At 43.4% G+C, this 26039-nt stretch overlaps 1 protein-coding gene across 1 annotated transcript; it reads right to left on the bottom strand.

Moving 5' to 3' along the window:
- Nucleotides 1-358: 358 nt before the first annotated feature.
- Nucleotides 359-25415, bottom strand: GALNT11 (polypeptide N-acetylgalactosaminyltransferase 11). Its single transcript, XM_060248015.1, has 11 exons — nucleotides 25058-25415; nucleotides 20340-20463; nucleotides 19204-19370; nucleotides 17640-17765; nucleotides 14086-14335; nucleotides 13599-13716; nucleotides 12247-12399; nucleotides 11406-11624; nucleotides 4735-4839; nucleotides 2597-2734; nucleotides 359-1034 (listed from the first exon to the last, which is right to left on the bottom strand). Exons 1-11 carry the CDS (start codon nucleotides 25350-25352, stop codon nucleotides 903-905), a joined length of 1827 nt encoding a protein of 608 aa, XP_060103998.1. The 5' UTR covers nucleotides 25353-25415; the 3' UTR covers nucleotides 359-902.
- Between the last annotated feature and the right edge of the window lie 624 nt (nucleotides 25416-26039).

The raw sequence follows: 26039 nt of genomic DNA, 5'->3' as shown, positions 1-26039 counted from the left end.
GTCACAGGTGGTGGTGGGAGGGGGAATGAGATGTTCTCCATAACTCCTTGTGGGTTCCCTCTCCTGTTGGTTCATTTCTAAATTCTAGAAAGATTTAGATCAACATCCTTTCCTAAAGTTTTTCTTTAATTGTGATATGCATGCTGAATAAATGCGATTTCTTATGTAAGTAATGCTCTGAGTCCTCAGGATGAAGTATATTTGCTTACTTGCCCCTTGCAGCAGCAGCACCACCAGTGTTCTAGATCCATCCCTGAAAACATCATGGGACAGAGGCTAAGGACAACAGACCACAATGCCACCAAATAAAACACCACATTTCTTCCAAAACGTCATAATCAAATAAAGACCAACGATAAACTGTAAGAACTTTATTTTAAATACTGCAAGACAAAACCCAGAATCTCTTTTTAATTATGCAATACGTTAATTTTAAAACTAAATTAAATATACAAATGATTTTAAGATAAAACATCATTCCAGGTCAGCTAAAATAATTCAGCCATTAAAATGTAAAATGAACATGTGTAGTACCATGATACTTGTGCAAAAACAGGCAGAACAGGGTCCTGGTCTGTTTCGGACAACTGGAGAAGATCATTAGTTATATTTCCCACTAATTAAATTACATGTTTAATTATTACGTAGCATTTCTCCGTATGCAAAGAACGCCAAGAAACAGTTAGTTAATTGCACTTCTACCGGTGTAGAGAGATTGCAATGGAGCTGCCAACTGCTTTTGTTTCATCCAAGCATCATAGCCCGCTGCTGACATTCCAAACTGCCATTAAAAATAGTTTCTTTAAAATACTCTCTATTGGAAATAGCAGCTCTAGGAGTGATAGATTTCCAAATGTTCAGTTCCAATAAACGCTAGTGAGAAAATGCCCCTCCGCTGACACTCAGCTTTCCAGCTGCCACTGCTGAGGAAGGGAACCATCACAAATGGCCATGCTGACATATCCTTTGATGCTGAGGGGGTCAACAACCTTCATGCACTGCCCAACGGACACCTGGTAGAGGCGATTGTTTTTCTAGAGAGAGAAAAACATCAAGGAAGAGTGGAGGTAAAACAGTTAAAAATCCTGTGCCAATAAGAAGAAATGACCTTACTCAGATTCCAAGAGCAGTAAATTCTGCATTTAAAGTCTTACTCTAAATCAACCACAACTTATGTAAAAGTCAGGAACTGGAGCGTCAGTACACAATCCTAAGCAGGTCCGACTCTGATATATTCAGTGGAGCTTACTGCCAGGGAAGTGTTCTTAGGATTGCACCATCAGTTCATTCACCCACATTCAGTCACTCACTGTTCTCCAGAACAGCCTCCCTAGAACAGAAGCTCAGCTGGGCGCCATCTATATTGAATTTAGGGGGAGGGGTTTGTGAGTTTCCTGCATTGTGCAGGGGGTAGGACTAGATAACCCTAGAGATCCCTTCCAGCTCTATGATTCTATGATGGCAGCTCAGCCCAAATCTCTGCATGGTTTTATGGAGGCTTGGGAGCCATGATCTGCTTCTCTGGCACCCCACAGGCAATGGGGCAGCACTTTCCAGAACTGACTGCTAGAAAGCAGTGCCACCCAACCCCAGCAGAACTCCATGAGTTAATGGTTTTCCAAACTGATGACAGTTCCAGGAGAATTACCAAAGTAAGTGTGATCTCTGTCCAGCTTTTGGTACAGGTGCAATCCACTAAGGCAACCAAGGGCTGGAAGTCAGAAATAGATTTGGATAAACCTTTTTTGTCTTCTGAAATGGCTTCTGATTAGCCAGATTCAACACAACTTCTTTTCCATTGTTGCTCTTGCCAGCCCCTTTTTGCCATCCACCAAGGATGAAGAGGAGACTGGATTTACACCCTGCCCTTCACTTGGAGTCTCAGAATGCCTTACAATGTCTTTTCCCTTCCTCTCCCCACAACAGACACCCTGTGAGGTAGGTGGGGCTGAGAGAACAGCTCCGAGAGAACTGGTGACTGACCCAAGGTCACATCAGCAGGGGCACGTGTGGAGGAGTGGGGAATCAAGCCTGGTTCTCCCAGATTAGAGTCCCTGCTCCTACCCACTACACCAAAGTGGCTCTGGGAGCTTGATCTGGCTCTGATGGCAGACAATGGCATGGCTGCCACGACACCAGGATCTGGGGCAAAGTATTCAGAAGATTTCGTCAGTTTGTTTGACTGTCTATAGTAGCTTTCCAATCCACACCTGGGAGTGAAATAAACCCAGGACTATGCATAATCAGTGTCTGAACAGAATGTTTGTTTCCTACACGGATGAACACCACTGGCTGGATGTAATCATGCAACCTCAGAATATTTATTTGGAACTTTAATTTGTAGCAATAGCCCATATGAAAGATTATGCATACACTGGATTTCAGTACGTAGACTGTAAAGATTTTTCTACCAATCATTTTATAAGAATCTGCACCGAAAAGCAATACGCTCAAATCCTGGTTCTCACATTCAAAGTTAAAAGGACTGAAGTTATTAGTTACTTATTTTCTTCGTATACCCTGCTTTCCTCCCCAGTGGAGACCCAGAGCAGCTTACACCATTCTCTCCCCCTCTCCCTCTTCACCACACACTTACCCCCAACACCCACTGCTGGGATCCGCCGGATCCGTGGCATTTCATAAGGCGTGGGGGATCGGAAGTGCGCGTTTCAGACACATCCAAGCACAGCAGATTGTTTAAGATGAGCTCGTGGTCTTCATTGTAAAGCCAGACCTAGAAAGGAGAACGAGGAGTAAATTTAGTGCTGCGTATTTTCAGGTAAGCCTCTCTGTATCTATGTCCAAATTTAACTGCTCCAACACATTGGAGCTTGGGCTCTGGGTCAGCAACTCAACTGCTCAGACTGTTGCCTCTTCCGCTCTACACCTCTTCTCACTGACTCCAGAAAATCTCACCAGGATCTGGAAGCCAGGAAAAGCCAGCAGCAAGACAAGGGACAGCCATTTCTCATGTCAGGAGACTTTCTTAGGTTAAGGCTGAGGAATGCAGTAGCTACTCCTGTCTTTAAGAATCTGAGGCTTGTAGGTATTTTACAGGAAAGAAGAAGAAATTGCATTTATATCCCGCCCTCCACTCCGAAGAGTCTCAGAGCGGCTCACAATCTCCTTTCCCTTCCTCCCCCACAACAGACACCCTGTGAGGTGGGTGGGGCTGGAGAGGGCTCTCACAGCAGCTGCCTTTTCAAGAACAACTCCTGCAAGAGCTATGGCTGACCCAAGACCATTCCAGCAGGTGCAAGTGGAGGAGTGGGGAATCAAACCCGGTTCTCCCAGATAAGAGTCCGCGCACTTAACCACTACACCAAACTGGCTCTCCTTGTAGCAGTGTCTTTTATATTGGTCTGTCACTCTCCTGACACCACTTTCCGGAAACTCAGTTCTGGAAAGTGGTGTCAGGAGACTGCTTGTAGAGTTTCTTGTAGCAGTGTCTTTTGTATTGGCCTGTCACTCTCACACTTCCTCAAGGGCCTGAAGCCACTTGTGTTTAAGGGCTACTTCTCAAGCAGTCTCCCCCCCCCCCTTGTGGTACAGATGAACAGAAAACCAGATATGCCTAGAGACTGGGAGCCCTAATCTGAAATGGCACTGGTCTTGAGCCAAGCAGGCTCTCTCACCCTGAAGTACCTCACAAGACTTTCTCCAAAGATAAAATGGGGACTGTAGAAGGGAAACATGTACAGGCGCACCCCCTCCCCCCCCAAAAATGTGTGAGACACATGTATTGTGGTTCAATTCAGGACACGCTGGTGTTTTTCCCCTAAGGAAACATGTCAATAGTAAGTCACAGAGGAGTATTGCTCAACATGTGTTCCCTGGATCAGGGAGTTATTAGAACAGTGATGGGAAAACATGGTTGCGTTTGCACACAGCAGGCGTTCACCAAGTGCCCACTGTGCAGTTGCATGAAGGAACTGCGCACACCAGGAACCCATGGAATGTTACGGAGCTTAACTGAAGTGTAAGGTCCATCCTCTGAGATTTTTCACCCTCTGAACATCTGAGTGGTGAGCAAAGTGAACAGTGGAGAAACTTGCATGCCATGCTTGTGATACCGTTGGGGTGAGGGTTATTGTATATAAAGCCTACTACAGCCCATTAAAATGGGGCTAGGCAAGATTTGTCCCAGTCTACGGTACCTGCAGGCCTAAGTCCCTGAGCATGTCCAGGATAGGAGCCAAGTAGTCCTGTAGGGCTTGCTCAGAGTATGCCACAATAAGCCAGGTGTGGCCTTCCAGTCTGAGGTGGGCAACCTCCATAGCCATCATCCTTTGCAAATACACAGGGACCTGTCAGTAGCTAATGAACAAATATTTTTCTCTTTGGGTCACACATTTTGGGTCACACATTTTTCTCTTTGGATCGTTATTATGGAGATGGTTTCTTACTCAATTTCAATTGACTGTTTTATATTGGCCTTAATCACTGCTTTGGAAAATTTGATGGCCTTCTACCTTGAAGTAGCTTTCTTTTAAAAAAAATCTAATAGATATGAGCACTGAACAGGATGCCTCTTTGTACTGCAATGCTCACAAGGCTATGGATGACCAGAACATGCAGAGACCAGCTGGACACATTCTTGGCAGAGTCCACTTCCATGTCTGCATAGATTTTATCACCACCTTAAGGAGCCTGACCAAAATAAAGCAGCAATGGGAAACTAAAAGCCAGGAGACAAAGCAAGTGGAAAGCAACCCCTGGCCTCCAGCAACTTGCCTGATTTTGATCACTGTAGTCACACTCCTTGACCACAACAGGCCCGCCCTTCTGACTTGGATGACCTTGGGCAACCAGGCATTTTTTTGTCTGGAGGTGATATAGCTGCAAGGGGGGGAAAACACACCCACTTAAATGATGGAACACGTGAGCAACTGTAGTGGCTACATTTAGAGATCACAACAGTGAGATTGAACAGAGATTATGTTGGTATCTGGAACAAATGCAACTTTTGCTGTGCTCAAAACATTCTCCTCTTCCCCTCCTGTGCAGAGCTTGACTGAAAGCTGCTAGCTTGATCAGGCCGCAATTTGCCAGGAACAAACTGGGATTTGTTTACGTCTAAACTTTGTTTGCTTACTGTAAACCTGATGGCTTACAATTCTGGGATGCAAGAAGGAAAGCAGTGCCAGTTTTTCAGGTGCCAGCAGTCGGAAGTAAGTCACAGTGAACTGGAACTTGATCGAACCAGGGAGTTTCCAGCCCAGCTCAACAGACAAGGGCAAGAGAGATGGGAGGGCAGGAGTAAAGCAGCTGCGATATTGTCTGACACACACATCCTCCAGTTTGACCTAAAAATTGAATGCAGCTGTTCACATTGACATTGCATGCATTTAGGAATAACGTTTTGTTTGGCCCCAAGTTTTCCTATCAGGCCTGCCACAGCGACCTCTGCACAGTGCCTTTCCTCTGTACAAACAGCAGAGGTCATTCAAATACTTTGCAACAGCATTCGTTGAAATCTGGTTTTCATCTGGGACTCATGTTCCAATTGGACCAACCTTCTGAAAGAGGTGAATGTAACTTTTGAGCCTATCATTTATGCTGAAAAGGAAAAGTTACAATGAACTGTGATCATCTGGAATCACATCACAAACACTGCCATTTGCAGTACAGATAGTGCTGTTTCAGACAATAGCCTGGGGTACAGCCCAAAGTACTGTTGTGTGTGTTGTCTTTGTCAATTTTGGTTGGGCCCAAGCTGAAGGTTGGGCACACAAAATAATGTTCATAACAACGGGCAATTTTGCAATAGCAATGGCTCCAGAAAGCAAATTTACAGAAAGAAGGAAGATGTAAACATCTTAGCAGCTCACTGTTTAAAAAAGGATGTTACAAAAACTGGTCCTAAACAGCTGTCACCACACAACAGGGGTGCAAAACATGGCAGATATTCACATTATTTATTCCAGAAAAATACAGCTAGCAGTACTGCAGTCCATGTTAAAACACTGAATATCTGATTACCACATCCCAAAACAGAAACTAAGGTATAAAAAGGATGTAGAAGAACAGGCCCAACCAAAATAAATAAGGGGCTGGTTGGACAACCTTCCCTAAGAGTGAAGGCTAAAGAGTTGGAGATTTTTAGGTTAGGAAAAAAACCTTAAGGGGAACACACAAGAGGCTTCTAAAATTATGCACATTATAGAGAAAGTGACCATAATACTAGAACTTGCAGACACCCAGTAAAGTTGATGGGTGTAGATTCAGGATGGACAAAAAACTTTTGTCACACAATATGTAATTTAGGAACTCTTACTGACAGAGAAAGCAGTGGCTTTTTAAAAGGGGACTGGATAAGTCCATACAAGACAGAACCATCAAGATGGAGGAAGGGCATTTTAGGTTTCTGCAGAAAGGGGACAGAAGTCATGCTTCACGGGCTGAATGCTCAAGAAATGCTCTAATGCAAGGTTTCCCAAACTTTCTTTCCCGTGGCCCGGTTATTTTTACACTTCTCCATCGTGGCCCACTAAAATTTGGGGGTGGAGCCAGGAGACTTTGGGGGTGGAGCTGGGAGACAGGAATTATGTCATTTCCTATGGTGTCAAGGACCAAATGCTGTCTCTTGCGGGGCACACGAAACCAAAATTCCACCTTTTTCTGTGATGTCACTTCCAGGGCACTCCCCCAAACCTGCCTCTTCTTCAGAAGTAAATTCATTTTCAGAAAAATCTCTGAAACTCATGCTGAGCCAAAATGGGGGTGGAAAGTGGGCGGTCCTCTCTTTCCACCCCCACACCTGCATGCACCTATCTGTTTGTGTATTCTTCTCCAGCTTGCAAGCACTCCTAATGCCCATGTTCAATTGCCTGCACCACCTACACATCCCTTCCTCAACAGCACTGGCCAGTGTATGCAGTTGGGAGTTCTGTTGCCGTTGCCATCAAGAATGCCAGCACTGTGTACCACCCACACTGGGCCCTGGCAGCTGCTCTACCTCAAAATATGCTGACACATTTAGTAGGCCCTTCCTTCAGCTGCTACTACTGGAAGCCTGCCTCAAGCTACAACCAAGCTTGCTTGGTTTCAAGAAAATCTTTCGACAGCTATTTTTCATACTTTTCTTTGGTTGAAACACAGGGAAATTGCTGTGAAAGGTAGCAGAGAATTGTACTGTAATTAATGAATTCATTTCAAGTTATATGAAGTTCATACAAGCTTTTCTGCAGTTATCCCAAAAAGGATATTTATGAGGGACTTGCAGCTTTTACTGGCTATGTTTCCCATGCCTTTAAAAGCAACCTGTTGTGCAGATACTTAGTCAGTGAACTACTTTCATCCTTTTTAATATCTACAGGAGGAGTTTAATTTTGGTGTCAGACAGCTGTTAAAAGCAGGACCAGTAAAATGGTGCCAAGTTCATAGTACCATCTTTTTCAGTGCTGTTGAGATATTCCGCAGAAATCTCCAATAATTTCTTTCTGCTCCACACTCTTACTCTTACTCACACACAAATCTCATAGAAGGCCACTTGGCCACAACTGGGGGTGCCAACTTTTCATTGGCAGAGCTCCTCTATCTACAATAGTATGATGAACAGAAAAGTTTCATCCAGTAGAAAGGAAAGGAAAGGGAGGGGAAAGGGAAAGGAAAGGAAAGGAAAGGAAAGGAAAGGAAAGGAAAGAAGGGAAAGGAAAGGAAGGAAAGGAAAGGAAGAACATAAACAAGAGGAGCCATGTTGATTAGGCCAGTGAACTATCCAGTCCAAAATTCCCTCATACAATGCCCAAAAAGCACCAGAATGTCCACCAGTGGGTCCACCTCCCAGTTGCTTCCCCCCACCCAGCACCAAGAATACAGACAGAGCATCACTTGCAGGAGGGAGGGAAAAGGAAGGAAGGAAGGAAGGAAAGGAAGGAAGAAGGAAGGAAGGAAGGAAGGAAGGAAGGAAGGAAGGAAGGAAGGAAGGAAGGAAGGAAGGAAGGGAGGAGGGAGGGAGGGAGGGGGGGGGGGAGGGAGGGAGGGAGGGAAGGAGGGGGGGGAGGGAGGGGGGGGGCAAAGAAAAAAAAAGCCTTCCTTACCCAGCCAGCAGAAATTCTGCCCGGGGTCGTTTGGTAAAAAAAAAAAAAAAAAAAAAAGCTCCTGGAATGCCCACTCCCTGCCCCTCCCGGCTGAAAAAAACACACACACCCTTCTTTGCCGCCCAGGCCTCCTGGGGAAATCTCCCCAAAAAGAACATACTGCAAGGCACATGAAAACTCATACCTTGAAAAACACTTAATGAATCTGAAGTGCCAGTGGATGCTAACTTTTCTCTCAAACACTGGGACCGGGGGAGAAGGAAGGAGTGGCCAGCCCAGCTCCTCTCTGCACAACACAGAAATGGGGCGAGTCTAGCTTTGCTGGGAGTGGAGGTAGCTTTGGCTTTTCTTGTGACCCAGTAGTGAGGCTTCCATGGCCCGGTACCAGGTCACAACCCTGCAAATGGGAAACACTGCTTTAATGGATCCCAAGCACAAACTGGTGCTACCTCGACCTTCTAGTGGCTTTTACTAAACTATTGTCTCAGTTTTACTATTTGGAACACTGGTTACCAACCAAGCAAAACTGATACATCCCTCTTAGTATGTCCCTCAGAGTGCACTGCACTCAGGAGAACACTTGCTGGAAATCCCTAGCCCAAAGGGTGTTTGGCTGTCCTCAACTAGAATCGAGGCTTTCTCGGCCCTATCTCCAATTGAGTGGAACTTTCTGCCAAATAACATCAGGCCCCTGTGGGACCTGTAAGGCAGGTCCACAGCATCTGTAAGGCAGAGATGTTCTGCCAAGCATATGGTTGAGGACAGCAACAGTTTAGTCAAATATCACCCTCCCCACCACCACTGGGGGCTGAAATTGTATTTGACACCATCCAAGTTGTATGTTCTGTAAATGCCACCTGCTGTTTTTAGATTTTTGTTTTATTTGTATTTAAATCAATGGATGGTTTTATGCTCTGATGCAAATATTGTACACCACTCTGAACCCACTCACTTTGCAGGGAGAGCGATATAAAAGTTTAATAATAACAACATTGAATATGTAACAAAACAGTTTGTATTGGCTGAAACAGATGCACGTTTTCATGTTAGAATATATTCAGATTTTGCTTTTCATTTTCAGGAGGTTATTGGAGGATTTATGGGGAAAATCCACCACAGGAGAAGTCAACAGTGGTTTGGAGAAAAGTAATGTTTAATTGCACTTTCAACAAACATGGTTGTGGCCTTTTAGAAAACACTAATTAGGTACAATCCCAAGGAAGTGAATACAACACAGTGTAAAAAGCACATTAAGTAAGAATTTATACCAGTACAGTCTATTTTCCAACCTGATTCCCAGGTTTTGGAAGGTGGCATGATAACCAATGATCAATCCAACAATAACTGGCACAGCAGGTTCAGTGCTCAGGTTTATCAAGTGTTCTGTGACTATAAGTGCTTTTTGCCTTTTTTATGTTAGTGTACAACAGTTTTATTGTGGCAGCAAAACATTTCATAAATAAATGTTAGTAAAAGCAGTAGACTGATCTGAATACCACCTGCACTGGTGGGGGGCCTATTATAGTACAATCCAATGCACTGAAATCAATGAGCTGAGACCTGGAATAACTTTACACAAGATGCCCTGGCAGGCTTTTAGTGTCATTGTGTCTAATGATACAAACACACAGGCTACAATCAAATGGAGGTAGGTTCACTTACTAAAGCCATTTATTTCATTAGGCTCTATCCTTCCTCCTCTCCCCTAGTGAAGCAGACCACCTCGACATGCACTGGTTGTCTCATTCCCCTACATTCCACCTTAAGCGTTACTCAACATCCTTGGTACATAACAGCACGGAAAGGGAAGTTCTTTACCTGATTCTCTCTAGCCCATTACAATCTACTTACATATCCATTCTTAGTCATTCACTTCATTAGTTAGAAAAGTAGCAGGCAAGTAGACAAGTCAGTTCAGAGCGGTGAAGGCAAGGTAGCTCAACTTGGGTCCCAGCAGTTATCCTATGCTAGACTCAGAGCCTTCAGGGCTTTTCAGCCATCCCATCCCATCATTTCCTCTCTGGTCACCACCAGCACCCCATCTTGTTCCTCCCTTGGTTTCTCTTGCCTCTTCAGTCCAGCAGTCATTTCTCCTTTCAGCTCCACTCCACCCATTCTCCAGTTTTCTCAGACTCAAGAGTACTAATAGCAAGGTCACAGTATACTGAGCTGGCATAAGAAAAAAAAAAGCACTCAATTTGCTATTGCGATAATTAACACCCCGCTGGAAAGTCTTGTCTGTGTGCATCTAGTGACACAAACAGCTGACAAGAGAAGAAGAAGAAGATATTGGATTTATATCCGCCCCTCCACTCCAAAAGTCTCAGAGCGGCTCACAATCTCCTTTACCTTCCTCCCCCACAACAAACACCCTGTGAGGTGGGTGGGGCTGGAGAGAGCTCTCACAGCAGCTGCCCTTTCAAGGACAACCTCTGCCAGAGCTATGGCTGACCCAAGGCCATGCCAGCAGGTGCAAGTGGAGGAGTGGGGAATCAAACCCGGTTCTCCCAGATAAGAGTCCGCACACTTAACCACGACACCAAACCTGCTCCTTTTCTAACTAATGAAGGATGATAAAACCTAGGGCAGCACTATGGGGGCTGCATATACCAATACAGTGCTGCTTCACTTTCAGCCTTAGCTGCTAGCGTTTTAAGAGCAGAAGACCAAGCACTGTCATATGGAATAGCAGGTGAAAGGGAAGAAACAGCAATGCTGGAAATGGTATATATTAGACTAGATGAACTTTTCATGATTCAGCAGGGTTCTTCTTATAGTGTGCTCTTTATAGAATTTATGGAAATACTTCTGTTTCTGCAACATTACCCTTAAGCCATTGCATTATTGCAGCCACAGGCAAAGCTTCAGTTTCTGATAGAGCCAGAAATAAGGACTGGAGACTTGGGTGGACACAAATCACCAAGCCGTCTGGAGATCTACAGCAGCTAAAGCTTCAACACTTTTCAAACAGACGCTGAAATGGAAAAGGCGCATGCATCCATGACATCACATTTATGCCGCCTCCAACTTCCAAATCTTTCTTGAGGAAGGCATGAAAGTCAGGCTGCCTAGAAATGTGAAAAACCCTACTGTAGGGCAATAGCTGTTTACCCGAACAGGAAAAAAACTAGACAATGTAAGTCTAATATCTTTCAGCACCTTTGATCAGAGAATTACAGGGTACAATCACTGGTTCTCAAAGAAGTCATTTCTTCAAAGCTGCACCATTATAATGGCTACAAGGTAATAAGGTTATTTTTTTTATCCTTTCATTCACACAACGTTTCTCAAGCTTCCAAACGACATGTTTTAAAAAACAAAAGGATTGATCCGGAAATTGCACAGATGGCACAGCATGCTTACCCGTCCTCGTTGCAGTGCTTTCGGTCGTTTCTGCCCTCGATTAACAAAGACGGGAGGCTGTGGTTTGGCATTCGGCCCAGAAATTTGCATCTCTGGATAGATGTTGTCTAAGTACCACTTAAATGACTTGCAGTTCAGTTTTTTCCTCAACTCTACACGGTCAGTAATATTGCCATAGTTCCTATTTCTTAGCTCTGGCCTTAGGGCAAAATACTGCTCCTGCGTTCAAGAGAGGGGGAAGAGAGAATTTCACTGAAAATTCACAAACAGTATGGGAAGAAGGAACTGATTCCCTGAAGATACGAACGAAAAGGAAGAAGTTTGTACATGCTGACCTACATCCTCAAAATCTACAAGCTAGCTCTGATGACACCCAAGGATCTACCATAACATGCAATTTCCAACCTGAGACTATGGCTACAATCTGAAGAACATCTAACTGGGAGTGAGCCCAACTGAGCAAAATGGGACTTTAGTTTGTGCCAGGACTGCAGTGTACCTTGCTTTCACCTACAGAAGGTCTTTTCCTTCCAAAACAATTTGTACATTTTGCTTTCTAAGTTCCTACCAGTTACATCTCAAGACCAGATTCCTCTTCCAAAATATCTTTGCAAGACTCCAGATTTTTCTCCAATTTTAAGTCTTGTAATGGGAACCAACAAAGAACTGAAAAAGCAGGGGGAAACAACTACTGCTTCTTTTGCCCCCAAATTCCTCAAACTAACAATAGTGCCTGCATCATCCCCCTGTCCTATTGCCATCCACCCAGATATACAGCTTCCCAGTTCCCACCCCTCCAAGAGTGTGTACTCATTACGCCACGATCTTCTGGTATTCTTGCCTTGTAGTCATCCATCCACACGTGTGCAAGCCGCAGGGAATTGTGCGCCATGGTGTCCCGCCCGCCTGGTGAGCCATAAGGACGACGCTTACGAAAGATGTGCCCCACTCTGGAGCATGGGATAATGAGAAGTTTGCCCCCACACATCCAGATCTGCCCAGAAACAGAAGCAGACAGTAAAATAAAGTCAAACAAGTATATATTTAGGAAAAGACTGGTCTAACTGATTCATTCTTTTCTATTGTCTGTCTGTCTTTCAAAACTTTTGTTGTGAACAAACATCTACACCTGCCCAATCTAATCTGCCTCCTCTACTTTACCCCAACAACCACTCTCTGAGGTGGATTAGCAAAGGACTGGCCATCCAGCCATCTTGTGGATATTACGACTCATAGTAATGTAGCACCTTTTATCTATTTTAACTAACTTATTTATTATGTTATTGATTATTTAAAATTGTTGTTGTATTGTATTGTTTTATTGAACCATGGAATTCCATGCTTGTGAGCCGCCCTGAGCCCGCCTTTGGCGGGGGAGGGCGGGATATAAGAATAAATTTATTATTATTATAAGGTCAGCAAGTCAGCATCTGAAATGTGACTGGCTCTCCCCAGTACTAATCAGACAGACATTTCACTTCCAAGACAGTGGGGTCTCATATACGAGGCTCTGGATCTGTCTTTCTTGATACCGCAATGTCTTTCATTCGTAAAGATCACACTGATGCCTGCTATTTTGCTCTTAATTTCTTGATCTAGGAAGCAGCAGCCAGTGAAGGGGGGCAGGACTGACCTGGACCACATAACTCATTTTGTTTCACAATCCTAAAGCTCATTACATCACCAGGACGGATCTGGTCCAGTTAACCAGTCACTGGAGAAACAGATTTTCAGCGGACTAGAGCACTGTTAAACTCAAGCCATCCCTCTTCACAAGAGGTTCCAGAATTCTATGTCTCTTGCCTACTTTGCTAAACTGTGTGCTTTCCTGATCATATTTTCAGTCTCCCCACCAAGGACTTTTGACTTTATCTCAAGACACAAAGTGAAGGAAATTATTTCCCACCCAATTACAGTTGTTCTGTACACCCAGTTACAGTTGTTCATCTTGTAACAGCTTTTGACCTTCTCAGACCTTGGTCGGGTGTCAGACCTGAGTTCTGCTGGACAATCCTGCTGCCAGATTTTTACATTCAGCTGTGATGGTCAAAGGGATCTCAAGTAACCCAGCATTTGTGCTGCTCTGCAACACTGGGAACGGTTTAGTGAACAGCTAAAGCATGCAGCACAATGCTGCGGTTCCAACAGAGCCCTATGAAAAAGGGAGTGTCACCTGCATAAAGGCATACACACCCGAAATGATATTTCCAGGTTTTCGCCTCCCCAGATGTCCATGCCGCTATCGTATTGTCCAAGTTCGTTGAAGTATTCTCTGTCCATAGCAAACAAGCCTCCTGCCATTGTAGGAGACCTGCAAAAAAACCAATTCCTTTTGAAACTGAGTCAAATCAAAGGGGAGAGAAGGGCAGGGGAAAGAGAAGGAGGATGTACAAGGATCACGTTAATGTTTCAGTGTTCACACAAGCAATAGATGGATGGAAAAAACGGGACCACAGAGCAGGATCTAAATCGGACAGAATTAAATGTAAGAAAGGGCTGGTGACAGCTGCTTTCTCCACCTTCTCTTTTGAATTTCCCTTTTTCCTCTTCCACACACCTCAAAGTTGTATTCTTTCCATCTGACTGTGCCTATAAAGATTAATGATCAGCATGGGGCCACACCAGGCAGGGATGCTCCCCAGTGTGTGGTGCTTGTGGGTGATAAAAGCAGAAGTCTTACTTGATTGGAGATGTGGCTCCTTCAGAGCCTTCCAGTTCAGACAGAGGAACGAGATCCCATTTGAAGTGCAGGCCCCAGTTGAAGCCTCCACGGACAACTGGAGAAGAGCTGTAGGTGAGGGTGTCAGCGCTGATGATGTCGATGACTGGGCAAACCACAGTGCTGCGGGACTCCTGGATGGGTGTCAGCAAAGGCTGGAGCCACAGCTCATTCACTTCACAGTGGCTGTCCAGGAACACAAGCACCTTCCCTGAGAAGGCAAGAGCACGTCAGGCACAGGGGACTCGGAAACAACAACAACACTGGCAGAGTTCTACAGTTTCACAAGATGCAAAATCACTTCCCATTTTTCCGTAAAGAAGCACAAAAAGAGGCCCAGAATCCTTTAAAGGAGTCAAATCCAAGTATTTTCTACTTCCTAGGGACAGCTTTGCAAAATGCAATCATAACAACTTTTTAAAGTCCTGGAAACACTAGAACAAATAAAAGGCACAATGTCATCCTAGTTCTCAGAACTCGAACTCTTGTTTCCCTCTAACTCCAGCTGTTTCATATCTGGCCCACATGGACAGCTGTCTGCAATGCCATGTGGTTTGTATGAGTCAGGTTAGTTTTAACAGCAGTGATACAACTCCTATTTGCTTATTTTTTAAAAGCTGCCACGGAGTATGCAGCCTGCAGTTCTAGGAACAGGAATTTGTTTTTATGTTGCTGCTGGGACTGTTGTGCCGGGGGGCAGGGATGGTGTCCTTGCAACTTTTGTTTTTTCATTAGCTACTTCAAATCTAAGGACATATGGCCGGATATAAATAAAATAAATGAATGTAAACTTTTTGAAACTTTGCTAAAACACACACCCCTCTAGTGAACTAGTACACTTTTAAACTGCTGTGCAAAAAGTTGGGTCGTATCAGGCAAATTAAAATAAAACAGCCTCTTTTAATCTTATGGTAACTTGTGGAAAATAAGAGCCCCGTGGTGCAGAGTGTTAAAGCTGCAGTACTGCAGTCCTAAGCTCTGCTCATGACCTGAGTTCGATCCCCGGCAGAAGCTGGGTTTTCAGGTAGCTGGCTCGAGGTTGACTCAGCCTTCCATCCTTCCGAGGTCAGTAAAATGTGTACCCAGCTTGTTGGGGGGAAAGTGTAGATGACTGGGGAAGGCAATGGAAAACCACCTGTAAAAAGTCTGTCGTGAAAACGTGAAAGCAACGTCACCCCAGAGTCGGAAACGACTGGTGCTTGCACAGTGGACCTTTCCTTTCCAACTTGTGGAAACCAAAATGGTGAAAGGAAAGGAATAAAAGGAACATACCTAGCATTGTATATAACAGAGAAAAGCCAATGCAAATCCCTACTAATTATTTGTAAATGAAAGTCTAGATTCTCATGCTTCTAAAGGAACCAAGAGATTCCATTAAGCAAAGCTAGCCTTATACTGCTGTACAGATTTCTCTCTCTCATCACTGAATATGGTCCAAAGAGACTATTTGAACCCAAATAGTGCTCTTGTCATTTCAATGTATTGTAAAGCCAATGGGTTCAGGCAAAGCCAAGGATTTCAATGAAATTATATTGTTGCAATGTAGGTGATTAACACACATTAATTACAAACAGCTTAGAGTATCATTACAAGTTACAATACAAGCTTTCATGACTATGTTATCACTGATGGTTGCTAATGCATAATGCTGCCTGATTACATAGATTAAGTAATATTCTAACCCAATTAATTATTATAGCCTCAGCAAACCTCTCTGGTGAATCAAGGGGATTGTAAATGGCACTAATGCAACGTATGTTTTGGTTGCCATTATGACAACCATCATCTGAATGTACCATCCTATATTTAATGAAACATGGCTCGATGGGTCTCCTCTTGGGAAATACAATGAAGACGTACAGTTTCTCTTGGGAAATACAGTTTCAGTCAATTTTGCAAACCTCACTTTTCAAAGGAAGCATCCATTATGGCCACATTAAAATGTTTACAGGAAGGATTTGTTCTAACATCCCACCCTTAAAGTATCTCAAAACTCAGGAACAGGAAATCTTCCTCCAATCTCTCCCCTGTTTTTGTTGCCACAAGTGTAAGTTTAAATTGGTCAGGATAGTTGAAAATCCCAGGTTTATTAGGGAAGGGAAAACCAGCTTCTGTATTTTCAAGGAACGCTGGGAAATACTGCTTACTACTAAGCCTGAAAATTTATCACAAAGGTTATTTTAAAAGTCCACAGTTCATCACAAACATTCTCCATAAGGACTCATAAATCAGAATGTGCTCACAGGCACAATGAACATACAAGGGAGTCCCCAGAAAGACTCTTACAAGACTTGCTCACACTGGCAATTCTTAAAGGTGCCACAAAGAATTTTACAGAATCCTAAAAGCAAGTATTTCACAAATCAGTCCTCCGATGTGGCATTGATGTGTTAGAAGAAAAGTCTGTTAAAAAGTCTCCAAATGGAAAACCTCTTCTGTTTATACAAAGAATGAGCTTGTGCCTTGTATGAACTGACAGGAAGGCTTGGTTCCACTTTAAGCCTCAAGTCTTGAGAAAGGCAACGAAACGTATCACACCAGTTTTAGGTGGACTGGCTTCATATGAATAGACTTTTCTTCTCACATATCAGTGTCACATCAGAGGACTGATTTGTGAAATATTTGCTTTAAGGATCCTGTAAAATTCTTTGTGGCACCTCTAAGAATTGCCAGTGTGAGCAAGTCTTGTAAGAGTCTTTCTGGGGACACCCTTGTATGTTCATTGTACCTGTGAGCACATTCTGATTTATGAGTCCTTATGGAGGATGTTTGTGACGAACTGTGGACTTTTAAAATAACCTTTGTGATAAATTTTCAGGCTTAGTAGTAAGCAGTATTTCCCAGCGTTTCTCTTTAGTATTCTACATCTACGCAGGGAATTCCCCCCTTTTCTTCTATTTTATCTGTATTTTCAAGAACAACTCTACTGCTTACCCTATAATTAAATAAATAAATAGAGCCAGTTTGGTGTAGTGGTTAAGTGTGTGGACTCTTCCCCACTTAGACTTACAGCTGCTGGAATGGCCTTGGGTTAGCCATGGCTATCGCAGGAGTTGTCCTTGAAAGGGCAGCTGCTGTGAAAGCCTCTCAGCCCCCCCTACCTCACAGGGTGTCTCTTCTGGGGGGGAGGAAGCTAAAAGATTGTGAGCCACTCTGAGTCTCTGATTCAGAGAGAAGGGCGAGGTATAAATCTGCAGTCGTCGTCTTCTTAAAAATAAAGCTCAAGACCACAATCCAGGGCCACAAGCATATTTTTCTATACTGGCTGACCCCATTCATGGGTGGTATGACTAATAAAGTCTGCACGCAACTACCACTACAGGGGTTTCTTTTAGTGAACACGTAACTATTAGGGAAGAGGCAAACACGTTAAGTTTGAGACAGAGTAAGAAAAAAATTAAGCTACCCATCAATTATGCTATAGAAGTTACAAGTGACTGCATTGAGTCACCCTGATTTGGAACCGCCAAAGAAACAAAGAGGCTAGCTAAGGCTGCAGAGACAGGAGGCATCACCTGTAGCATGAGAGGCTCCAATCATTCGCCCTCGAATTAATCCTTCTCGTTTTTCATTTCTGACTAGTTTTATGTGGCTGGGAAGGTTTTTTGAGATATAAGCATCCAAGTCTTCTTTCAGGTCATCTAGGGGAAAAAACCCAGATGTCAGAATAGTCAAATTAAGCCTATTGAAAGAGGTAGTAAGACAGAGTTCACAGCCAACTGGTGTAACAATATCCCTACCAGTCAGTCAGATAGAAAGATATGAGATGAAAGATATGGGATGAAAGTCCTGATCAGAATTGCCATTTAAGGAATGATATTCTGACAGCAGAACTCTAGCAACACTTGTTCTTTGCTGTTCTGTCTTGTAGCAAGGGAAATTCTGAACAGCAAGGAAACTCTTTTTCCTATGGCTTCAAAATATCTGGAGATCATACATATGCAATACCAACAAGACAGTCTAAACCAGAGGTGTCAAATTCATTTGTCACAAGGCCCGGATCTGACATAAAATGGCACTTTGTCAGGCCATGCTTTGTGTGCGATAAAATGTAATGCCAGGTACTGCATTACATGTATATAAACTGTATAAAGGACAATGCTGGTAAGCTCCAAGTTGGTGTATCTTCACTGCAAGGCCTGAGAGGAGGGCACAAAGGAAAACCCCTATGGGCAGACTGGAGAGCCAGCAATGTAGCACTGGGCAGATGCTCTCACACTGACTGACAGCTGCAGATGAGGTTGTCCTGCCATGCTGAAGCCACAATTGGAATGGCTCCCTGTATTCCCCCCCCCCCCCCCGCAGCAGTCTCCTTGCTTTGGTGATAGATGTTTCCAGTCCTCCAATGAGGAATAGTGAATAAGAGTATCAGACTAGTATCTGGGAGAGCTGGGTTCAAATTGCCATTCAGCCATGGAAACTCACTGTGTGACCTTGGGCCAGTCATACTTTTTCAGACTAACCTAGGCTCATAGGAGAGTTTGTAAGAATAAAATGGAGACAGGGAGAATGATGTAAACCACCTTGGGCCCCCCCTTTGGGAGAAAGGCAGGGCACAAAAGAAGTAAATAAATAAAATAAACAGACAAGGGTTTAAAGGATCATCTGAACTGACGCATGGTGCACACGTAGAAGAGGAAGAGTACACAGTCGTCCTTTCCTCCTCCAAAGGCCAAATTTAGTATAAACCAACCAACTGTCCATTGATTTTAGTTGTCCAAAAACTCAGTTTGTTATGTGCCCTGGGGGAAGACTGCTTTAAGCCTGAAAGTAGTTTTTCACGAACACCCATAGGAAGAATCAAGAGCACAGATCACTGAAGCATACAGCCAAGTAGGCTCTAGCATACAGAAGCTTACACTAAACTAAAAGGTGCTACAGGACCCTGACTTTCTCCCAGCAATACCCTTGCCCTTTAAATGGTTCACTCTAAGTCTTGTTAGTTCACAGAGAATGTGCCTGAGAAACTGTGTCTGAGCCAAACCCCAGAGCCCACAGCTCAGTTCTTTCCAGCCCAATCCAAACCTAACCGCTGGATCATACTGCACAAAAATAACAAAAAATGTAAGAATCTCTCACCTAATTCACTGTTGTCATCCACCAAAATAATTTCATGGAGAAGGTATGATGGAGTGCGGTCTAGGACACTATGAACGGTCCGGAGTAAGGCAGAAAACGCTTCGTTATAGAAACAGATGACGATGCTCGCATGAGGCAAATCAGGAGGGTAACTCTTTTCCTTACACCTGCAAAAAATGACACAGGTTATAACAAGCCATTTAACAACACTCTCCCCAGGTGCCACTGAGTGGATTGAATATTAAGATATTAGTATTTAGGGGGCTTACCCAATCAGTCTGCATACCTGTTGTATCAACTTAGTTTGGTATTTTATCTTACTACAAGCTTCATACGTGTGACTCTGCCATACAATCAAAAAGTACCAGCACTACAGACAATTTCAAAGCAGCTGCTCCTTTCCAGTTCAGAAACTGTCAGAATCAAAAATCCAGATATCCAGCAGCCACCAGAACCTAAAAACTGAGCCAGGCAGGTGGGCTGCCATTTTCTCATCCCCTCCACATGACATGCTACTGCAGGATCTATTTTATTTAGTTGTATCCTGCATTTCTCAGTACAGCTTACAGCAGCTCTACAGATAAGATTAGAATTTCAACAGCCAATCCATACACAAAAGAACCCCCCTAATGTAAGCTCCTCCATTAGCATGTCACAGCCCAGGAAGCTCCCACAAGATAATGACTCAGCCCTACCCCACCTGCCTGAATAGATATAAATTACATGCCTACCAGCTTCTTCTCAATTTGACCCAGAGAGAACTCCAGTTCTCCATCCTCTGAGGATGCCAGTCGCAGTTGCTGACGAAACGTCAAGTCTCACAATGCCAAGACCACAGTCACACAGCCCAGAAAATCTACAACGGCCAATGGACTCCGAATGTGAAAGCCTTCAACAACATATTTTTTCAGATAGCAAGAACATGAAAGTTTCAAAAATCAGCTCCCTAACAGGATTGTATCCCCCAGTAAGTATAATGTTTAGTTCTGCTCTGCCACATTCCACAATAGTTCCTGAAACACAAATGCCTGCTATCTACTCCCTCACCCTGACATAAGGGTAGCCATTTCACTAACTGGACATCATAAGTCTTTTGAACCAATCATTCATTTTATGGAGAAAATGCAGAAACATACTTTGGATCTCTTGTGTCTAACACGTCTCTGTGATATCCTAGCCTGTTACTGATGAGCATATTGAAGGCATGTTTTTGATAGCCCACATCTCTTACTTCCTGGTCTTGTTCATTAAAAATCATTCCTGTAACAGAAAAAAAGGAGCAAAATTAGTTAATGACACATCAATTGCCAATGTCCCCACATCAATTTGGGGAGGGACGGTGGCTCAGTGATAGAGCATCTGCTTGGGAAGCAGAAGGTCCCAGGTTCAATCCCTGGCATCTCCAAAAAAGGGTCCAGGCAAATAGGTGTGAAAAGCCTCAGCTTGAGACCCTGGAGAGCCGCTGCCAGTCTGAGAAGACAATACTGACTTTGATGGACCAAAGGTCTGATTCAGTATAAGGCAGCTTCATATGTTCATATGTTTATGTTCATATGTTCGATGTCTGGTTTTGAAAACTGAAAGTTCAGTTTCCCCAATACGGCTTCCATGGTACTCTTTTCATTACATTGAAAAAATCAACACGGTGCTACCACAGTTGCACAAGACTCCCATTAACATTTGTTAAAGCTGGAGCAGAAATGCATGTAACTACCATAGCAATTTTCTGTTGTACAGAAAGCTCCCCTCTGCCAGATATAGCCTAAGACACACAGGTGCAATTTGCCCATATTTATTAAGCAACAAAAAGACAATGGTCAGTTGATCATAAATAAAAGCCAGCTGGAATTCTGCCACATACCAGTAGACTGCAGCTAGCATGTTTTACCATGGCACTGTAACTGGGAGTCGTATTATCCATTAACATGAAGGCAAATCAAGGGGGGGGGGGAGAGACAATTCTTAGCTGCTAGGATTTAGAAAGATTATTAAAGCTTAAATGCAACAAATTTGGGATTGTTAAGACCATACTTCTCACATGATGCTGGCTGGAACTCAGTAAATGTTACACAGCCCTAAAAAACAGCCAAAGGACGATCAAAATTATGGAGCTGAATCACAGAACTGGAGAAAGAAGAGATTAATTATTCCCCCACACTGTTTCCCTGCAGGCTGCTTAAAGACAGAATAAAAGAAAAACACATTGTTATTTATCTCATAAGGACTTAGAGTCTTCAGTCTGAGAAAGGTAAACTATAAATGAAGAAAATAAATCAGTAAGGCAGGGTCCACATTTCTGATTGTGGAAGAAGGCACTACAGTATGTGTGTGTGTGGGGGGGGAGGCGGGGGGGGGCGGAGATAAACACCTTCCCTTCCCCTGGACTGCCCCCCTCAGTCCATATCAGCGTTCCATGTATCAGCATTCTGGGACCAAATTACTACATGTATCATTTCATCCTAAAGTCCAGCTTCAGGTGGGGTCTGGCCCTTATAGCTGCCTATTTCCAGATCTTTATTATTTCTGCTATCATATTTCCCAAACATCTACTTGCAACCATGAAGGTCACAAAAGCCTTAATTAAAGCAAAGATTTTTAGGATGCTAAAAGGAACCGATAAGCAAAAGGCACAAACATCTGGAATTGTAGGTGGTTCTTACTGCTTAACCTTGCCAATAGTCATAGCCAGTGAGCCTCTTCATCTATCATAAAAACAAAGTCCCTGAAGGACTAGTAACTCAAAAAACAAATAAAAACCAATTTGTACTGTTTCTCCATGGCACAGAGTGGTAAAGCTGCAATTCTGCAGTCTGAGCTCTCTGCTCACAACCTGAGTTCGATCCCGGTGGAAGTTGGGTTCAGGTAGCTGGCTCAAGGTTGACTCAGCCTTCCATCCTTCTGAGGTCAGTAAAATGAGTCCCCGGCTTGCTGGGGTGGGGGGAATGTAGATGACTGGGGAAGGCAATGGCAAACCATCCCATAAGAAAGTCTGCCATGAAAACATCGTGATGCGACGTCACCCCGGAGTCAGAAACGACTGGTGCTTGCACAGGGGACAGTCATTTGTTGGGCATGTTTCGCTCTGGATCTTCTACATTAGGCAGGAGTTTGTAAGACCCCTTTGTAGCTGTATGAATCCAAGTATCTATTATTCAGGCCTTCCGTGCAAGGGTGTCAAACATGGGGCCCACAGGATAGATTCAGCCCACGCAAGGCTCAAATCCACCCCCAATCAACTTCTTTCTCCTGTTTCCCCACCACCACCACCACCACAGAGCTGCAGCTGCATGGTAACTTGCTTCCCACCCCCCAAGCTCCCTAGTGGCTCTTTGCTTCCTGTGTCCTGCCTCTTGCCTCCCTTCCACACAGAGGCAGCTCTGTGACAGCTTCCTGCAGGAGAGATATAAAGACAAGCCTGACCCCCTCTCAGAGAGAGAAAGAGAGAGAGCACTTTTGCTTCCTTCTCCAGGGCTGCTCCTCCTCTTTGGGGGAAGGAGGAAGGGGGAGCAAAGAGAAACAAAGTTGGATTCCCATAATGGCAGCTTCAAGACCAACAACATTTTATTCCAGGTGTAAGCTTTTACGTACAAGCACATTCTTCTGATAAGTACAATGTACATTGAGGAAATTATTTTGGTTTATTCTGAAAAGTTATTTTTTTTTATTAAAAACTGGATTTCTCTTGTTCCTATCTGGATTTATTTTCTTTCCGAAAGACCCTGATTATGAATTAGAACACTTGGATTGGAGAGTGGAGTGATTTCAGATGCCAAATGATAATAGCACATATTGATAAGCAGACAGGAAAACTAGCTCTCAATTCAGTCCAGGAGGATGCATTGTCTTGAGTGTCATTAGCAAGCGCAATACAGCAGTCTCTCTAACCTCCCTTTGAAATGCTTTTGTAAGGGCAATGCTACTCTTAGAATCATAGAGTTGGAAGGGTCATCTAGTCCAACCCCCTGCATAATGCAGGAACTTCACAAATACCTCCCCCTAAGTTCACAGGATCTGCATTGCAGTCAAATGGCCATCTAGTAACCTCCAAGGAAGGAGAGTCCACCACCTTCTGAGGAAGTCCGTTCTTAGGTCAGCAACTGAATGTTGTGGTTTCTAATGTCAGACTTATATCTATTTATTCTTTGCATTCTCCTGAACTGAGTCCTCCTGGATGGAACTGAGACCTAGGTTGCATTATTTCATTATCAGTGCTGGTATCTCCATGCCTACTATCACTCTGCATATCACACCTAATCCAAGTAAACCTGCTATTGTCATTCAACACCTGAAATTACCTTTATAAAGTCTATATCTCTCATACGTAATGTTACATTATATGGCACGTATGGCCCGGCCCAACAAAGTGACATTTATGACAGACTGGCCCTCTTAACAAATGAGTTCAACACCTCTGTACAGAGTAACACTACCATGCTGAATTTTCAATCCACAATGAAACAAAATAGGATTACCTGATCAGTTGATGTTTGTTCTCACTTGACAACCAGCCCTAGTATACTTGGCACATCCCTAAGCTAGACAAGAAAAAAATCAGATCCAGTTCTAATCTTTTAATAAAACAGCAAGTCTAATTCAATGGCCTCAGCATTTTTCATTACTAATATATCCTAGCAAGTGAGAAATAAATGTTTTGACTCTTACAGGCAAGTTGCTGGGGATAAGGTTTCCCCTTTTCTTCAGGTCTATAACCATGTGAAAAAAAATAGACGCTTTAGATCTGGTTTTCCTGAAACCATTTTTGTCCACCTTTGTCCTAAAAAATAACTCAAGGTGGGTTCTCGCAGTGCATCAATGATAACTCAGTCCATTCCTATGTTTTAGGCAGACAGTAGGCCAAGTCTTATGTAACTATTCAGAGGAACTGCAAGCTCCACTGAACAGTGATTAAAAAGCCATGTAAGCATTCCACAGGTGTCACATCTGGCCATTTGTCACAATGACCTGATAACAGCCAGCCCAGCAGTGTTCGGTGCTAAGTTTCTTCTGATCTGACGTCTATTCATTCTCTAGATTCCCCACAGGCTTCCTTTGCATCCCACATCAAAAAAAGGAAGGTGCAAAGCTACCCGTGATACAAAGGTTTCCTAGGATACTGAGGCAAGGACAGCTGATCGGGAAAGGTGATCCATCTCAGGGAAGCGGTCTAAAGTTTTGCTAGTTTTCAGGTCATAAATTTGCTTTCTTTTGTATTCTGCATTTTACAGTTTCATCTTTTAGATTTCCCTGTTTAATTTTTTACAATTGGAACGTTGGCTGAGAGACTTTCTGAGCTACTGCCTTCACAAGCGAACCACTTCATGCTTATTCTAATTCAGGAAGGTAAGAGAAAGCCAGAATTTTTTTTCTTATCTCACATATGCATCTGGAACACCATCAACGGTGAAATTATTGGCTGCCCTGAACCAGCCTGTTAAATATTTAAAATCCCTAGGTAGCAACAGGAAATTTATAAACAGTATCTGGCATCCAAGAGGCTTAGTAGCCTGTGTAAAGTCTTGTACTTAGTGAAAGCTTAATAATTACTATATTTATTTTATTTTTAAAAATGTACTTCATTTGTAGCCTGCCTTTCTTAGTTGCGATTTCTTAGATGCGACTCAAGACATAGAGGATTTAAAACACAATTCCATTAGACAGCAAAGACCTGCAATAAACAATGCAACAGAACTCAACAACAGCAAAAATCAGCACACAAGCATGGCAATGCCATTAGTGGGTTGCAAAGGCAAAAGACAAAGCAGTAAAGGAAGACGATACATACAATCCTATTTCCCTTATAAAAACAACCTCTTGAGTTTTTCATTGTGCTATAGTGTTAATCCCTCAGACTTACCCATTTCAGGAGAAAATTCAGTATTGCCCTCGATAGCATCCTTTGCAGCATTTCCAAAAGAATTCCTGATCTTGCTGTCTCTATGCTGAGTTTCAGGTACATGTACTGGCCCACGAACGAAACGAGGATAGAATTTTTTGGGAAATGGCTCCTGAGGCTCAAACCCCTTGAAGGGCACATACTTGAAAGATTGGGTCTCTTCACTGAAGTTGAAATAAATAAAAAGCAGAAGTGTCCAAGTCACAGAAGTGAAGAGGCAGCCATAGCAGAAATAGCGAAGTGTGACACTTCCCATTGTAATCCTAGCATTGTTGGTTGCACATTCTCAATCCCCTTTAAAAAAGGAAAAAAAGGAAAGGAAACAGAGTAAGGCTTCAAATTCCAAGACTTTTGTAAGAACATAAGAGAAGCCATGTTGGATCAGGCCAATGGCCCAGCCAGTCCAACACTCTGTCACACAGTGGCCAAAAAACCCAAGTGCCATCAAGAGGTCCACCAGTGGGGCTAGAAGCCCTTCCACTGTGCCCCCGCAAAGCACAAGAATACAGAGCATCACTGCCCCAGACAGAGTTCCAACCATAAGCTGTGGCTAATAGCCACTGATGGACTATTCTAGCTAGTAATAGCCATTCTGTCTTCCAGATTAATACTGTATTTTAGTAATTGCATCTAAGAATAAAACTATCCGTCATCCTATACAAAAGCATAAAAGATAGACACTAAATTCCAAATTCTGCACTGTGCCGACTTTAAAATGCCACAAAACTAAGCAATGCTGGATACCAAGATTACTTTAAATTAAGCATTTATGGCATTTTGCACAGTGTACAACTGCAGAGCACTCTAGAAAGCAAGAACAGAGGAATTTGCTCAGCATAACCATATCCCACAGGAATCCATTTTCATTTGCCTTCTGAGTCTTTTCCAATAAATGTCTCTGTTTGGCTCAGCGTAGGCAAAAGTTTCCAAACCTCTTTCAAAA

Source organism: Heteronotia binoei, chromosome 10 (assembly GCF_032191835.1).
Source record: "Heteronotia binoei isolate CCM8104 ecotype False Entrance Well chromosome 10, APGP_CSIRO_Hbin_v1, whole genome shotgun sequence".
NCBI lineage: Eukaryota > Metazoa > Chordata > Lepidosauria > Squamata > Gekkonidae > Heteronotia > Heteronotia binoei.
The sequence above is the reverse complement of the archived record's forward strand: the minus strand, read 5'-3'. Positions and strand labels throughout refer to the sequence as shown.